This window comes from Colias eurytheme, chromosome 2 (assembly GCF_061535395.1).
Source record: "Colias eurytheme isolate Ceu_HAF_F1 chromosome 2, ilColEury1 Martin Lab GWU primary, whole genome shotgun sequence".
NCBI classification, from domain to species: domain Eukaryota; kingdom Metazoa; phylum Arthropoda; class Insecta; order Lepidoptera; family Pieridae; genus Colias; species Colias eurytheme.
Window position 1 is genome coordinate 4,179,211 of NC_142981.1, and position 16,673 is coordinate 4,195,883.

Consider the following 16,673-nt stretch of genomic DNA (forward strand, 5'->3'; position numbering starts at 1 on the left):
CTTCTTATATTGTAATTAACCCCCCCATATATTAATCTGATGCGCTCGAATAATATTACTTTAATTTTTTACCCTTTCTACATAGCGATTAAATCGCCACTTAAATCGTCAGATTAACGTATACTTTTTTTCAGTGACGTCCTGGAGCATGCAAAATATCAATATCTAACGCGCTTGAGTATTTCCAAGCCAATTTTTTTCTTTTTTAAATTAAAAAAAATCAAAAAACCCTTCCCCACCGCTAAAAGTGAAAACATTATAGGACCTTTTTTTCTCGCTATGGTCTAATCTACCAATTCTAATAGGTTCCCGTGACGCTCGAGTAAATCCACATTTAGCATCCTGGGCTCCCCTACTATTGGTGATTGTGGCTAATAATTATTGTACAAGGCAATACAAGGCTAATAACACTGTACAGCTCGCTGTACAGTCTATGGTGGTAGCCTCAGGTGGTAGCGGTAGTCATGGATACTCAAGTCAACAGCTTAACACTGACAATTATTGTCAAATGTCAACGTCAAAATTCAAATGTGGTTGTTTCTCTCATAGTATGTTTGTATTCTCTTTGGTTTCTCTGTGTTTCTCTGTCTATGTGGTGGTTCATTCATTTCAGTAATTTCTGTAATTTAAAATTAAATCAACATTAAATTAATGTCCAATTTATAAAATAGTAATAAACTAACAAGAGATAACCAAAATGCCGATGCTAGATGGGAAAGAAATTGAAATATTTTTTGTAAGTATTCGAAATATATACTTAAATCTGAAACGAAACTTACGGTTTTGATAATAGTTACATGCAGTAATACGATTTCGACTAGTACGCAATTTTCTCTAACTTGCCAATCGAAAAAGTCTAATAGGCATAGGCAGTACCTACTACCTATTGAATGTATCTATCTAGTTCGAAATTTACCCCTATTCATAACAATTTGGCTAAGTAGCATCTACAATTATTAACATAAGATTGTCTGTTATTGTCACTTATTTAAAGCATAAAATAAATAATGATAAATATTTTCAATTTTACAGAGTGAAGAAGATCTTCCTTACGAAGAGGAAATTTTAAGAAATCCTTTTTCTGTAAAGCATTGGCTTCGGTATATTGAACATAAGAAAGCTGCCCCAAAACAAGAAATAAATCTCATTTATGAAAGAGCATTAAAGGAACTACCTGGTTCATTTAAATTATGGTACAATTACTTAAAATTGAGAAGAAGTCAAATTAGAGGAAAATGTATAACAGACCCAGCATATGAAGATGTTAATAATTGTTTTGAAAGATCTCTAGTGTTCATGCATAAAATGCCAAGAATATGGATGGACTACTGTAGTTTCTTGACTGATCAATGTAAGATTACCACAACAAGAAAGGCTTTAGATAGTGCATTAAGAGCATTACCTATTACTCAACATCATAGAATTTGGCCCCTATATCTAAGTTTTTTAAAGAAACATGACATTCCAGAAACAGCAGTTCGTGTTTTTCGTAGGTATCTTAAGTTATGCCCTGAAGACACTGAAGAATACATTGATTATCTCATTTCAATTGATAAATTAGATGAAGCTGCTGTCAAACTGGCTCAAATTGTTAACAATGAGAATTTCCAGTCAAAGCATGGTAAATCAAACCATCAACTGTGGAATGAGTTGTGTGAACTTATTTCTAAAAATCCAGATAAAATTCATACTTTGAATGTTGATGCCATTATCAGAGGAGGCCTTCGACGCTACACGGATCAGTTAGGTCACTTATGGAATTCTTTGGCAGATTATTATGTAAGAAGTGGTTTATTTGAAAGAGCTAGAGATATATACGAAGAAGCTATTCAAACCGTAACAACAGTTCGTGATTTTACTCAAGTTTTTGATGCATATGCACAATTTGAAGAACTAAGTTTAAGCAAAAAAATGGAGGAGGTTGCCAAAAAGCCTAATCCTAGTGAAGATGAAGATATTGATTTAGAACTAAGGCTAGCTAGATTTGAGTATTTGATGGAAAGAAGATTATTACTACTGAACTCTGTACTGTTAAGACAAAATCCACACAATGTAGCAGAATGGCATAAAAGAGTTAAGTTATATGAAGGCAAACCTCATGAAATTATTGATACTTACACAGAAGCAGTGCAGACTGTTGATCCCAAACTAGCAGTTGGAAAATTGCATACCTTGTGGGTAGGTTTTGCAAAATTTTATGAAAATAATGATCAAATTGAAGATGCAAGATTAATTTTTGAAAAGGCTACACAAGTCAGCTATGTTAAAGTAGATGATTTAGCATCTGTTTGGTGTGAATGGGCTGAAATGGAAATACGACATGAGAACTATGAAGAGGCATTGAAATTAATGCAAAAAGCTACTGTATTGCCCAGTAGAAAAGTAGCATATCATGATGAAAATGAAACAGTACAAATGCGTCTTTATAAATCTTTAAAAGTATGGTCAATGTATGCAGACTTAGAAGAAAGCTTTGGTACTTATAAGTCTTGCAAGGCTGTTTATGATCACATTATTGACCTAAAAATAGCCACCCCACAGATAATTATCAATTATGGCCTGTTTCTTGAAGAACATAATTACTTTGAGGAAGCATTTAGAGCATATGAAAAGGGGATAGCACTTTTTAAGTGGCCAAATGTATATGATATATGGAATACATACTTGACCAAGTTTTTAAAAAGATATGGTGGTAGCAAACTCGAAAGAGCAAGAGATCTCTTTGAGCAGTGTTTGGAACACTGTCCCCCAGAGTTTGCCAAGTCTATATTTCTATTATACGCCAAGTTAGAAGAAGAACATGGTCTTGCTAGACATGCAATGTCAGTTTATGAACGGGCCACTACGGCAGTCCTACCAGAACAGATGTTTGAGATGTTTAACATCTATATAAAGAAAGCTGCAGAAATTTATGGTGTTCCAAAAACGAGGCAAATATATGAAAAGGCAATTGAATCCTTATCGGAAGAAAATGCAAGAGAAATGTGCATTCGTTTTGCAGAAATGGAAACTCGCCTTGGTGAAATTGACAGAGCTAGAGCTATATACGCTCATTGCAGTCAAATGTGCGATCCTAGAATCACAGCAGAGTTTTGGAATACTTGGAAAGAATTTGAAGTGAGACATGGAAATGAGGATACAATGAGGGAGATGCTTAGAATAAAGAGAAGTGTCCAAGCAACATATAACACACAAGTGAATATGATGTCAGCACAAATGTTAAGTTCGGCAGCACAAGCGGCTGGAACAGTATCTGATTTGGCACCGGGTATGAAGGATGGAATGAGAATGTTAGAAGCTAAAGCTGCTGAAATGGCAGTTCAAAGTAAGGGTAACATACTGTTTGTTAGAGGGGAAACTCAAGGACTTAAGGAAACAGACAAAGTTGTCAATCCTGATGAAATTGACATTGATGATGAAGAGTCTGAAAATAGTGGTGAAGATGATGACACTGAAATTGCACCTGTTGAAAAAAAAGAAATCCCAGCTGCTGTATTCGGGGGCCTTATGCCTGATAAAGAGTAATTGGATTTTTTATCATCAAATAAATTAAACACAAAAATGAGTTGTTTCATTTTGTTTATCTATGTACAATGAGTTTATTTACAATAAGATTACAAAACAATTAATTTCTTTCTTGTCAATCTTCTTATATATAAAAATGAATCGCAAAATGTGTTGGTAAGCGCATAACTCGAGAACAGCTGAACCGATTTCGATAATTCTTTTTTTATTATATTCCTTGAAGTACGAGGATGGTTCTTATGTAGAGAAAACGTAAACATGTACCACGGGCGAAGCCGGGGCGGACCGCTAGTATAAAATAAAAACAAATTAAATTGGTAATGGTAGAGTTTTTTTTTATTACAAGAGTATCATTCAACTTTGTATAAAAAGCTTAAGCAAAGCAAGCCATATTAAAACATCACCTCAAATTTTAACTCTTTTTGTTTTTTGTTTTAATTCAAATTAATTCAGGTCTATATCTTTAAATTATATACAATTTTATTTTTGAATCCACTGAGACATTATAATGTAACATTTTGACATAGATTTTCATTTAAAATACATAATATTTTATCAGCAAAGTTAAAAACCTCTTGTGTGGCATACTATATTTATTATGTATTACATTCATTGCATTGACTTTTTTATTATGACTGTTACATATTTTGTAAATTAGTTCACCACATGAATGAAAATAGTACAATTCATTACGGGACATAATTCACTTCAAATTATGTCTCTTGGAGGTGTAATAAAATGTAATGAATTAGAATACATATTTTGTTGTTCTGTATAATTTAATATACTAATATCGTTATGAACACCGCCAAACATGATTAATTCACCATTTCCCTTAACTAATGAATACATGACTAACTCCTCAGGTGCCCCATTCATTTCACCTAAACGTGGACATAACCAAGACACATAATTCATAGAATTACCACTAACTACTGTTGAGATGTCCAGTACATGCATAGTTAAAGTATTTCGTTTTATTTTCTTCACTGCAGGCTTTTGGGGTTCATTTGCTGGCTGTTCTTCCTGAACATTGCCTGCATCCAATCTGTTCTCTAAATGTGCAATTTGTCTTTGATTGATAAGATCATTTTCAGGTGGAGCATTATTGTAAGCAGGGTCACATGCAAATGCAGCCATTCTATATTTATTCGCCTCCTGTAGCTGACGCACAATTTTCATTCCTTTATTCTGAAAAAATAGAGGCAAAGTTTATGATTATTAATGTAGGAATTGAGTAGTTAAAATTAAATATAATATTAAATAACTGACTGTAAAGATTCAAGATTATATTAAATAACCGACTGTAAAGATTCAAGATTATATTAAATAACTGACTGTAAAAATTCAAATAATTTTTTTGTTCTGATAATATCACATTTTGCAAAATCATTGGAACAAAATACATACATATATTCCAAGGATATGTATTAACATGTTAACTTACAAATTTACTCAAATTTTTAAATATAATATAAAATAATAATATTAAAATAACCTATTTAAAATATAAGAAGTCTCACAAACCTTGTTTTTATTTCTTCTCAGTGTTGAATCTTTCATATTAAAATCTAAACCACCACCTGATAATTTGGACTCTTGACTAGAACTAGCAACCATAGGCTCTGCATTGCCATTCGGTACTTGATCATTATTATTTTGATTATTGCTTGGCCCAGCCACCGGTTCTGCAGATTGATTTATTTGCCCCTGCATCCGCATTGGTTGCCTTGGTAACACACCTCGTCTCCCATTTATGTTCTGATCTCTATCTAAGGGCCTCTGTAGGCTTTGCTCCACTCTGACAGAAACTGGTGCTCCCTCAGGTCTACCTAAATTTGATAATCTTACAGCAGATGTAACAAGTGGCTTTGCTGTATTCCAACCATTTCTACTTCTACTTAAGCTAACAACTTTGTCTCCCACTTTGCAAGCAGGATTACACCAAATGTTAGCTGAAGCCCATTCTTTATTTTTTACAGCAATCTCTTTCCAAGTCCAAGTAGGCCCTTTCATGGTTAAAATCCAACAGTCACTATAAACAAATCTATTATAGAGAGTCTGTACTCCACCTAACAGCATAAGCCGTTCACAATCAAGTCTAATAAGCGATTGAGCATATCTGGGTGGGGGTCTTGGTTTAGTTGTAGCTTGTTTCCTCCAATTAAATGTTACAATATCAAGTACCCACACATCATTTGAACATTGAATTTGGAAATTTTGAGCTGCTGACATAACTAATCCTCCAAATACAACCATTTCATCTCCTTTGATACATGCTGAATGTCCAGCCATTGGTGGTGGGGGATTGCTTGTATTAATGAGTATCCATTTATTTGTATTCACACAGTAAAAATGAATGTCATTGAACATTGTAACATTTTGGTAATATTGGGAAAATGAGGGATATGTCCAACCACCAAATACAATCAACCATTCTTTGTAATGTACCATAGTAGTGTATGCTTTTGGTACGGGGTATGTTCCTGTTGCTAAGGGTCGTACCCATTGCCTTTGGGATAAGTCAAACCTCCATAAATCATTAAATGATGTGGCGTTTGTTGTACATCCACCAAATATGTACATATTATTTTCTAATACACATGCTGCATGGGAGAATCTTTTGGTGATTGTAGGAACAATATACTCTGTAGATGCAATATTTTTCCATACAATGTTGAATTCGCCAACAGCTTTGATTAACTTAATTGACGTTTTACGTAAAACACCTAAAAATGTTAATATAAAAATAATTAGTTTCTATATACTTAAATTAAACAAATAATTACTCATCATGGAAAGATGTAACAAATAAATTATAAAATATACTAACTTTGAGCACAATGACACCATCGTTTACATACAGTCATGCAGTTTTGCAAATCTTTGTATGGAGGTAAAAAACCAAGGATAAATTCAAGAACTTCATCAGGTAAATCTTCAATTCCAATTTGAAGAGTATGGAACTTAAGAGATTCATGTATTATTTCCATTTCGACAAGCATTTATAAATTAATAAAATGTGGTAAAAATGTTATGGTATGTTCTTTGTCAAAAATACATGATAATTTCAATAGATGGATAGTGGCCAAGGTAGGTTTTTAGGATTTAATGTACAGCCATGCTCTAGATAAGGGCTCTAATTATAATTTAAATTAAATAATTATCTTTTATATTTGTTATTTTTACGCTATAGCAGAGCTAAAATAAAACGACTGTAATTTATGTCAATTTGACATTTGATAAATATGTCAACTGTCACGTACTTTTTTAAAAACGACGTGCAATGCCATGGCATATGGGAATTTTTATTTTTGTTAAATTAATTTCCATTGTAACCTACGTAAAGTTTCAATCAAGAAGCTTATATCTAATACACTGGAGATTGCACTATGACCATTAACTTGTCACAAGAAAATATAACCTTGAATGACGTCAGTGTTGTTTTTTGTCTCTTTCTGTGGGTGACCACACTGGTTTGTATATTCAGGATTTTTCGAAATAAAAAAAACTAAAAATCATGGTCTATAAATAATAACGACATATATTTTTAACAGTATTTATATTATAATATAACTGGTCAACTTACATGAATAATTATCATCTTTATAGGTACATACCATTTTAATTGGTAGAGAATGATAGTTTTAAATAACGCTTGATAACTTTTGATCTCATACTACGATTTTTTAATTAAAATGAGTGCTATATACATTAAAACATCGTTTTGGTTACTCAAGCTTCAGTCTAAAACTTTTCAATATTACAAAGGGAGAGTTGCATCGCTAGTGTTGATGTGTGGTAACGATATTACAGTTCGTAGAAATTCGTATGTCTTTCAGTAGCTGTACTTACGGTTACTAATGGTTTCATGGTGGTTAATTATAATATAATTAAAATTACTTTATCCACAGTTGAGACGCAGTAACAAGAATGTGGTAAATAAAAAGGCACTTTTCAAAAGGTATTTTTTTTCTGGACCGTAATCCTCAGGCTTAAAATGCAAACTGCATATTCTGGCATGTTGATAAATTTTACCCTTGATAGGCACTATGGACAGCCATTTATTTCTTTTTATTTCATTTTTGGAAAGCTGAAATCAGTAAAACACAAAAAAATTGGTAAGTTAAAAGAACTATTAATTTCTATGTTAAAGAAGAACAAACATAAAACCACATGTGAGTGCAATATCGATGTCGTGCGTTGTTTCATTACTAGTATAAAAATCTTTGAAATGGTGTTCTAAATGTTCATCATAATTTTGTTAACTATTACAATATTTTCTCTTCGCTATCCGTAAAAACTCGTCATCATGGTTACCTTACTTGTTAAATTGGTTTATTGAAAAATGATGAAATTATTAGGTAAAGAAGATAGATAGAAGATATTTAGCATGATTGATTACTAAAATGATGATAAAATTGACGATTTTTGCCATGAAAATGATTCTAAACAGGTAAATGCATGAGTATTGAGGAATATTGTAAATAGCGTAAATATACACTTGCCTGTGAAATTTTATGCCAGAATTTGGTGTCCAAAAACTTCTGCAATTTTTCACAATGCAATACATTATTTATATTCGGAAAATATTTATTAAATACGCAACAATATTAACTTAAATATTCGAAGCGACGCAATTTTTTTGACACTTATGCCATATTGTCAAAGTGAGAGTTGCTACAATTTTATTGTGGTAACTACCCATAATCAGGGAGTATCGCTTTTTAATAATTGGTTCAGATACTTATTTTATTTAGCATAAATAATAATTGTCTCATCCAACAATGCTTCTGAATGACGTTGTTGGCAATTTATCAACAAACTAATGTACAAAAACTAACCTTTTGCACAGAATATTACAGCATACATAGTAGCCTTGGGAAAACTTCGTATTAACAGTGGCAATACCAAGTTAGGTGTGAAAGTGATAGAACACAACAATTTTCTTGTTACACGTCAAATGTTCATACCGAAATCTCCAGTGTATAAGATATAAGCTTCTTGGTTTCAATCAATATTTTTAATGCCTTTTACTACCTAGTTTTCATAGATTTCTTTGTACCACAGAACAGTAAAAACAAACTGTTTTTACAGTTCTGTGTACAGTGTACTATACTGATGTACTCTGCTAGCCCACAGTGCTAGCCCCTATTAAATAAATTATCTCACAGTGATCTCACCTTACTGGCATTTGGTAAGATTTGGACAAGATAAGCTTCTTGGATTTGGATTAGTAGACATTGTCAAATGTCAACTAATGTCAGTTTGACCGTTTGACGACTCCGGGAAATTTAAGTACAATACGACCGTAGAGGGAGAATGTACTAGAGACGACATCGGCGTATACCCGAACGAGATGGCGAATCCTTACGTCAATGTTGCCAACTATTACAAAAACTTTTTATCCGAAAAACTGGCAAAATATCTATAAATGTTTGGGTATTTTTTTGTAAGATAGGTTTATGAAGAAAAAGACAGATTTGAAAAGATTTTGTTATTTATTAACTTAACTAGCGACCCGCCCCGGCTTCGCACGGGTGCAATGCTGATACTAAATAGTAAATACACTACAGAAAAACTGTGAACGTTGTATATAAAAACATAGCGGCCCGCTCCGGCTTCGCACGGGTATAAAATATATAGCCGGGCGGCCGGCCGGTACAAGCGCGGATCCAGGGGGGGGGGTCATGGGGGTCATGGGCCATGCCCCCCCCTGGGCCATGTGCACGACCTAAGTGGACCACTAATTTAATATTAACTTTTGAAATTAACAAAGTAATATTGTTCAACATGATTTTTTATTAACTTTTGAAACATAAAAGTAATATTATAGAACAATGAAATCAATTTCAAACGGAAGAGAATATAGGTAACAAAAATTAGAGGAAAAGTTATTTACGATCGATCTGAGATCGGGATTAAAAAAACTATAACTGCGGAATAAAGTTTAATGGTAAAGTTGTAGGTATTTAAAATATTTATTACAACTTTTGCTTTTACACTTCTCGCAATTAACCACAAATATCGAAATATCCCAGTTCATATATTTTTTATAAAAAAACAAGGCTAAAGTTTAGATATCATTTCAATCAATGGTAAATAATAATAGAAAATACAGTAAAATTAGGACAAAAAAGGTCAAGTGCGAGTCGGACTCGCGCACCGAGGGCTTCGAACAAACCTAATTGTTTTATTATGTTGTATCTTTAAATGTTGCTTGTAGCAATTTTTTCTTTGTCTGTGCTATAGGACGTGGGGAGTACCTTGTAGGTTGTGATTCCCTTGCAAGTAGTTGCTAGTTTCAGAATATGCGGTTTTAATTGCTATTTCTTCTGATTCAGATTCAAATTGAATTTGAATCAGAAGACAGAATAATATCTTATAAAACAGATACGGGAATAATTACGAAAAACATGAATTTTTTATTACATTATATAAAAAAAAAAATTAATCTTATAACCCCTTTACTCATGAACGCAAATGTAATGTAGGTATTCAATAATTGATATTCACATCAAAAACTTAGGTCTATTATACCTTTAAGCAGTAATAAAATCAAATTTCTATGTCAACGCAATTAGAAGATACAGCCGTAAATGTAGTCTAATAAAAACGTACTGGAAATAGTTCAAATTAAAAGTAAATTAAACGAAATACATTTATTTGAAAATGAACAGCAAAATGACGGTAGAAATAAATGGGCAGAGGGTCCGCGATAATGTGCGCGCGAGTAGCAGACGAAAATGGACGACTCCGCCGCTCGTTCGTTCTTATAAAGGCGCGCCGCACCTCGGTGAGGAAGGCGCGGGGGGTGGCCTTCCGGATTTTACTCCAACACCGCCTCTCCTGACGGGGCAGGGTCCTCGCTGCCTTCAGTGGCAGCTGCAGCTCGTGTGGAAGGGCCAGCTTCGCAGTCTTCAGCGTTATGATGTGCATCGTAACCTGGAATATACAAAAAAAACCGACATTGAAAAAAAAAATACTTAAACCAATGCAAATGAGGAAAGCTGAACCGGAAAACCGAACCGTGTAACAAACTTTACACAAACATTAACATTTAATATTAAAAAAACATTTCACGATTTTGGGGAAAATTTTACCCTGTACTGGTATCCCTAATGTTAATCACATGATTATACCATAAATTTGAAACTACGTAAAAACAAATGGCGTCCTGAACAACAAGAACACTTCGTAATTTAGTCGGATAACACAAAAAAATGTTTACGTCTATTTCGATGAAAATATTATATATTTGTAGATAATTTCACATTAGAGTTAATGAAAATGTATCAACTATATCCAGTTCTATAAAACAATATACTTCAAATAAGTTTACTTACGTGTGAAAGGTAATATTTGGTAATCTTCGTTCCGGCCGATTTTTACAACCAATCACACTACAACGCACCATATTTTCACTTAAAGTCGGATTAAAACAGATCACTGTCAACGTTTATTAAACTTTGAAGTCACTTAACAGCGAGAAAAAACAGAAAACTAGCAAAACAATGGACTGTAGCCGCTTGTTTGGGACAAACTGCCTTTGTCCCCAACAAAAGAAATCGCATAACATGAGAGAAACAAAAAACAATGTTTCTGTCTCTCTTGCTCTTAGCTTTATAGTCATAAGTGTATTTCTCTCACGCATTCCTTGTCATTTTAGTGCCTCCTCTATGGTTCATTCTCACTCTACGAATACGACCAACGTAACTTGGCGGGCCTGAACATAGCCTCTACGAACTTTTGCGCATGTACACTCGTAAAAAAAAGTGTTATAGGCATTTATTTCTTTTAAACTGAAATTCGAATAAAAATTTCCTTATACAGGACCAAGTACAAATAAAATAAATATCAAAACGCTATGAGCCATAAAGCAATAAAAATAACCTAATGAATTCAGGATTCACTCAGCAACTCTTAAAAAAACTTTGTCAACATTTTTTACGCCTTCTTCTTTTTCTTTTTTAAAATACTGCGTTAAATCGAATATTATTTTTCTCGCCTGGCGATTTAAAACCATATTATGCTTTGGTGGCATCTTTGTTCGCGAATAATACAAAATTCCAAGTAGAATATTCCAAATTATCACTAAAACAAACTTAAACACGAACAAATTTAAACTTAACACTCAACAATATAATAATAACAAATAATAACGATCAACTCAACGAAAACTTTTGTAACCGCCTGTACTCAAGACAGAGATAGCGACACGAACACGACACCAATGTTAACGTATGACTGAGATACATAATTGCGTACCGAGAATTGCCGAATATGCACGAAGTTATACGACGTAAACAAAAAGGGATGTCCACTATGCGTGTCTGAGGATATTGATTAATCGATTTTTTTTTCAAATCGATTGAAATTGAATTGTGAAATATATTTATATTTAATTTTATAATAGGTTTCAAATATTCTCAATCAGTCCTTATTGTAGTGGTCGTTTATAAATAAATGATATTTAACTAAATCATGTCTTACAACCATGAAAATAAAATGTTATTAGTTTTTTTTTGCTATTAAACTCGAAATCTCTTTTACTAACGACAAAATTCAATAAGTTTGTAAAGCTATTTCGTTCAGTATCTCATATAAACAAAAATCAATAAATTTCAAATCGATAAAAATCGATTGCGATATTCGTTCGAATAAAGGTATGATTGTGTTTACATAGAGTCAATCCCTAGCCTAGATCTCCGCCCCGCGCACGCCGCCTCATGCCACCATTTCGTTCCTAAAAAATGTTCGTGCGCAGCCTTCTGCGCGAAGTTCAGGCCCGCCAAGTTACGTTGGCCGTAGTGTAAACACGGACAGTGTGAAGATTATCTTTCCAATAATGTTAATTAAATTGGAAACCGTCTGATATATTTATTTAATATAGTTTAGGACTATTTGTAACAATATATATTAGTGCATATCATGCTTGATTGTTAGACGATCTAACATCTAACCTTAATTATATGTAAGGCGGAACAATTTAAGAAATTTAATAAGAAAGACATAAGTGGATTGATCGTTGTCCAGAATGCAGCATATTATACAAGCCAGCCCAATAATGGATAAAATAAAGCAATTTCAGCATGCTGTAACATTCAGGTTTCAACTTACCACTTCACAGAAGGTCAATATATATGTTTTTCTTAGGATAATGTACCTAATGAATGTTATGTGAAAAGTACATCATATTTTATAATAAAATATGTGATTGTTGTTATTTAGTTTTATTGTTTTTATTTTATTAAATATTTGTTGCATAATACTTTTATTTAAATATTATAAATAGGAAAGTTTAACAACATTCTTATATATTATATAGAAATAAAGGAACCAAATATAAGTTTACAGGAGTTAATCTTTTGTATTATTATATATTTTACAATAGCCATATACCTGAAATATTTAATAAACTAAAAATTTTCTATTTCGAAGAATTGAAATATTTTTTCTTTATATTTTCAGGTCATACTTTGGAGTATTGGTGTAGTGGGTACTAGTGCAGTGGTTGTGGGTGTACTCTCAAGGTATTTAGCAAGAAGGAGGGCAAAACCTCTTCTAAATCCCAGGATTCAAAGGGCTATTAATAAGAGATTGTCAAGAATGAGAAGTCCTAATGGAGGTAACAATATAGGGAATAGGAGGTATTGATTGTAATTTTTCTTTTATAAATATCTTATTTTCTTGTAGGGATGGGATCAGTAGCGAGTAGCGGGGGAAGGAGCAGTCCCTTGGGCTTTAGTGAGCGACTCTCAATGGCTTCTGGATCAATTGGATCAGGTGCGGGAGATGCTGCTCCTCTATCACCACAGCAACTTGGTGTTATGGGTAAGTCTTAGTTTTATCAATGTATATTAAAGGAATCTGTATATTGAACAATGAAAATTACACATTATAAAAACTAATTATAGTGACATCTCTTATTCAATAGCAAACCTGTTAACTAAGTGTGCACTTGCAAAAATTGAATACATTTGTAATTTTTATGCATTCTTGCTATTTAAAACTTTATAATCTTTAATACACTTATTTCTAATATATCTAATTTAAATTCTATAGAGGTTATTTTTTTAACAAGAATACAAAAATCAAGGTGGGGTTGTATCAGATTTTTTGCAGCGCCATCTATTGTTGAGTAGTCATACCACTGCGATAACTTAAAGAAACTAAATAGTTGTTCATTGAGATAATAGATGTCGTTAATTATAACTTTCAAAAAAATCTATTTCCACCAGAATAATGAAATTTTTGTCAAGTGGATATAAATTTTTACAACATACGAAAAATGAAAAATAATGAAATTGATAAAAACGAATCGCTTTAAATAAATGTGTAGTTATATAAAAAGATACAAAGTTCAAACATTCGTGATTCGCTTCATGAAAATAAAAACAAAAGAATCATGGTGTAGAAACGTTTTGTTCGTATTCAATGTGTATCATTCACTTTGAAGAGGAACAGGATTTGTAGTGTCTCCTTCCTTGTGCACTGCTTCCTATTGAATAATGTAGCAATTACTCTAGCTCAGAGTTGTCTCGCTTGTCTTGTCAAGGAACATTCGAGATTATCCGTTGAATATAGGTGTTGAGCTGACTCTCTATTTGAATTGAAATTTTGAATGCGGAATAAAGTATGTGGGCAAATTAATGGGAAAAGGAATTTAAAAGAAAACATATGGAAAACACATATACATTTTTACGAATCTGAATCTTTACGAAATTAACGCAACATATTTATAAATAATTGGGTACCTACTACCTACTTACATAAATATTTCCGATCATCATCAAGATTTTTGGATCATTAAGTAAATGATCTAAGTCAAGATCAGAAAAAAATATAATTTCAATCGATTAAATGAAGAAAATATATGCAATTTAGTAATTAGGAACTAGAAAAGTACATATTTGACAATGTCGTCGTTTGGATAAAATTTTCTAAATCAGTCTTACTAACTATTAAACTTATCAAGACTCATAAAAATACAACTCAATACGGAATTTATTAAGAATAATTAATAATCATACAAACGAACTATTTATAGTAATTACTTTAATAACAATTATTCATATCTAGTTATTATTGGTTTCGCCAAGACGACCGTACGAGAAACTGCGCTGAGAAAATGTCATATAAATTTAAATGTACAGATTAACCCACAATAAATCATTTAAATACTTCTCACGTTCCTTATATGTCTCTGTGTTTATTATATTTTATCTCGTAGTCAACGGGTTTTAAATTATAATTTATAATGAGCGACCATAATCCGTTTACAGTTTATTCAATATATTTACATTTTAAATATAATTTTATAATTCACTAGCTGTGCCCCTCGGTTTCACCCGTATTGCTTCGGTCCTGTTGGTCTTAGGGTGATGATATAATATAGCCTCTAACCTTCCTCGATAAATGGGCTATCTAACACCGAAAGAATTTTTCAAATCGGGCCAGTAGTTCCTGAGTCTAGCGCGTTCAAACAAACAAAGAAACAAACCAGCTTTATAATATTAGTTTAAATTAGTAAAAAGTTTTAGTAACATTCGGCGTAAGGATCTTTAATTTCTGAAGTCAATTTCATAATAGGTAATTTATCTTTTATCTAATATAACACCTTTGACTTCTTTAAATAACATCGAACACCTTCATTACATCATTTTGTTATTTGTACAACTACTCTTTATATTGGGTCTATTATTGAGTCAAGTGTGAATGATGAGTTACGCGATTTTAATTCGGAGGTCACATTGCACCTTGCGCGTCATTTTGTAGATTCATCACCGTTTATGCCTAACATATTATAAGTCTAACATATATTATATTCGGTGTATTATATATTAAATCAACTCGATTTTGTACTACTGTTCTACCGATTGCCCATATTTGCCCAGCGATGTTGTACACTAGGTACGTCCTATTTTCTCCCATCCCAAAAAACTCTTTAAAATCGAACGAGCCGTTTTGTGAGCACTGTGAGTTGTGATTATGAGTTTTTTCTAATTAATAAAGAAGGTAATAATTAATAATGTAACATTATCATTATCAGCACATTTATCAGTGTCAGATTAAAACGCCATAATTACCACTAAAAATATTATATATACCTAATACGATTAAATCAATAAGGTTCTTAAATTTGATATTTAGTAGCGTGGCTCGTTGGTCTAGGGGTATGATTCTCGCTTTGGGTGCGAGAGGTCCCGGGTTCAAATCCCGGACGAGCCCGGTTCATTTTTTATTTTAAACATTATTATCTAGTATCCGCTTTTTATCATAAAATATATTATATATTTGTATGCTTTCCTTTTATCGCTGATAATTTTATTTTATTTTCTGAATTGTACGCACGGAATATTATTTAGAGATTATGTACTAGGTAATAGCAGATGTGTACTCCATAGCATAAAATAACTTCAAGGTCTGTTAGAGCATTAGCATAATAACTGTTAACATGTATCATGTATGTAACATTTAAAATACGATGTTTCATCGATAGGTCCTTTTATAGTCACTTCAAATTTCTAAAAATAGAATCATAATATTCAATTACACGGTAGTTTATTGTTGCTACTTCCCCTTTTATTAATTATTTCTTGTTTTTTTTTCTATTAAAAATAAATAAATATTAGGTACCTACGTTGCAATTTAAAACATTGATTATTAAATTTAGCACAGCGAGTTTTAGGTGCACATCGGAAAAGAACATGCCTTCCTTGCTGCGATTAGTTTTTTATTCAAACTGTCGATAACATATTGTGATATTAATTTATGTAGAGTCGATAAAAAATTATCATAAAAAAGGAAAGTATCAGTAATTTCGTCACTTGTCTCAACCGGCTCGTTGGTCTAGGGGTATGATTTTCGCTTAGGGTGCGAGAGGTCCCGGGTTCAAATCCCGGACGAGCCCGGAAATCTTTTTTTTTTTGTTTTTCTATACCAATGGAATGTTCTTTGCAAATAGCGATATTTTCTGATAATAATGCGAAAGGATAATCTTTATTCTTCACTAATAATTATAAAAAAATACTTTTATCATTTTAACAACAAAATAAATTAAAATAAATGGATCTCTGTAATAGCTAATTTTAAGCGTTGGCGAATTCTTTTTCTTATTTTACCGTCTTTTTAATGACTTTATAATT

General features: G+C 32.4%; 3 protein-coding genes, 1 long non-coding RNA gene and 2 other non-coding genes across 6 annotated transcripts in view; 4 read left to right on the plus strand and 2 right to left on the minus strand.

The window, feature by feature from the left end:
* The first annotated feature begins 599 nt into the window (after positions 1-599).
* On the plus strand, positions 600-3,645 carry fand (Pre-mRNA-splicing factor SYF1 fand). Its single transcript, XM_090111565.1, has 2 exons — positions 600-736; positions 1,033-3,645. The coding sequence occupies exons 1-2, from the start codon at positions 698-700 to the stop codon at positions 3,523-3,525; spliced, it is 2,532 nt and encodes an 843-aa protein (XP_089967691.1). The 5' UTR covers positions 600-697; the 3' UTR covers positions 3,526-3,645.
* A 178-nt stretch (positions 3,646-3,823) lies between these two features.
* On the minus strand, positions 3,824-6,752 carry Fbxo42 (F-box protein 42). The gene is made up of 3 exons (XM_090111577.1): positions 6,359-6,752; positions 5,053-6,254; positions 3,824-4,716 (listed from the first exon to the last, which is right to left on the minus strand). Exons 1-3 carry the CDS (start codon positions 6,528-6,530, stop codon positions 4,234-4,236), a joined length of 1,857 nt encoding a protein of 618 aa, XP_089967703.1. The 5' UTR covers positions 6,531-6,752; the 3' UTR covers positions 3,824-4,233.
* Positions 6,753-10,172: 3,420 nt separating this feature from the next.
* On the minus strand, positions 10,173-11,225 carry LOC149910232 (uncharacterized). Its single transcript, XR_016457670.1, has 2 exons — positions 10,872-11,225; positions 10,173-10,470 (listed from the first exon to the last, which is right to left on the minus strand). It is a non-coding gene; the product is annotated as an uncharacterized LOC149910232 (long non-coding RNA).
* A 1,118-nt stretch (positions 11,226-12,343) lies between these two features.
* Positions 12,344-16,673, plus strand: part of Miga (mitoguardin) — a 56,769-nt gene continuing 52,439 nt past the window's right edge. The window contains exons 1-3 of the mRNA XM_090111609.1: positions 12,344-12,658; positions 12,997-13,153; positions 13,222-13,359. Coding sequence (XP_089967735.1) covers positions 12,563-12,658; positions 12,997-13,153; positions 13,222-13,359 — 391 coding nt within the window. The 5' untranslated portion in view covers positions 12,344-12,562. The remainder of the gene's footprint in view (positions 12,659-12,996; positions 13,154-13,221; positions 13,360-16,673) is intronic.
* TRNAP-UGG (transfer RNA proline (anticodon UGG)) lies at positions 15,685-15,756 on the plus strand. Its single transcript has one exon. It is a non-coding gene; the product is annotated as a tRNA-Pro (tRNA).
* TRNAP-AGG (transfer RNA proline (anticodon AGG)) lies at positions 16,367-16,438 on the plus strand. Its single transcript has one exon. It is a non-coding gene; the product is annotated as a tRNA-Pro (tRNA).

Bases quoted from the DNA above. Each gene is read 5' to 3' on its own strand.
- Fbxo42 (XM_090111577.1), bottom strand. From the start codon at position 6,530: ATGCTTGTCGAAATGGAAATAATACATGAATCTCTTAAGTTCCATACT. The intron at 6,255-6,358 runs GTTAGTATATTT...TAACATTTTTAG, and splicing joins ATGGTGTCATTGTGCTCAAA to GTGTTTTACGTAAAACGTCA. The intron at 4,717-5,052 runs GTTTGTGAGACT...CTATTTTTTCAG, and splicing joins TGAGAAGAAATAAAAACAAG to AATAAAGGAATGAAAATTGT.
- fand (XM_090111565.1), top strand. From the start codon at position 698: ATGCCGATGCTAGATGGGAAAGAAATTGAAATATTTTTT. The intron at 737-1,032 runs GTAAGTATTCGA...TCAATTTTACAG, and splicing joins AAGAAATTGAAATATTTTTT to AGTGAAGAAGATCTTCCTTA.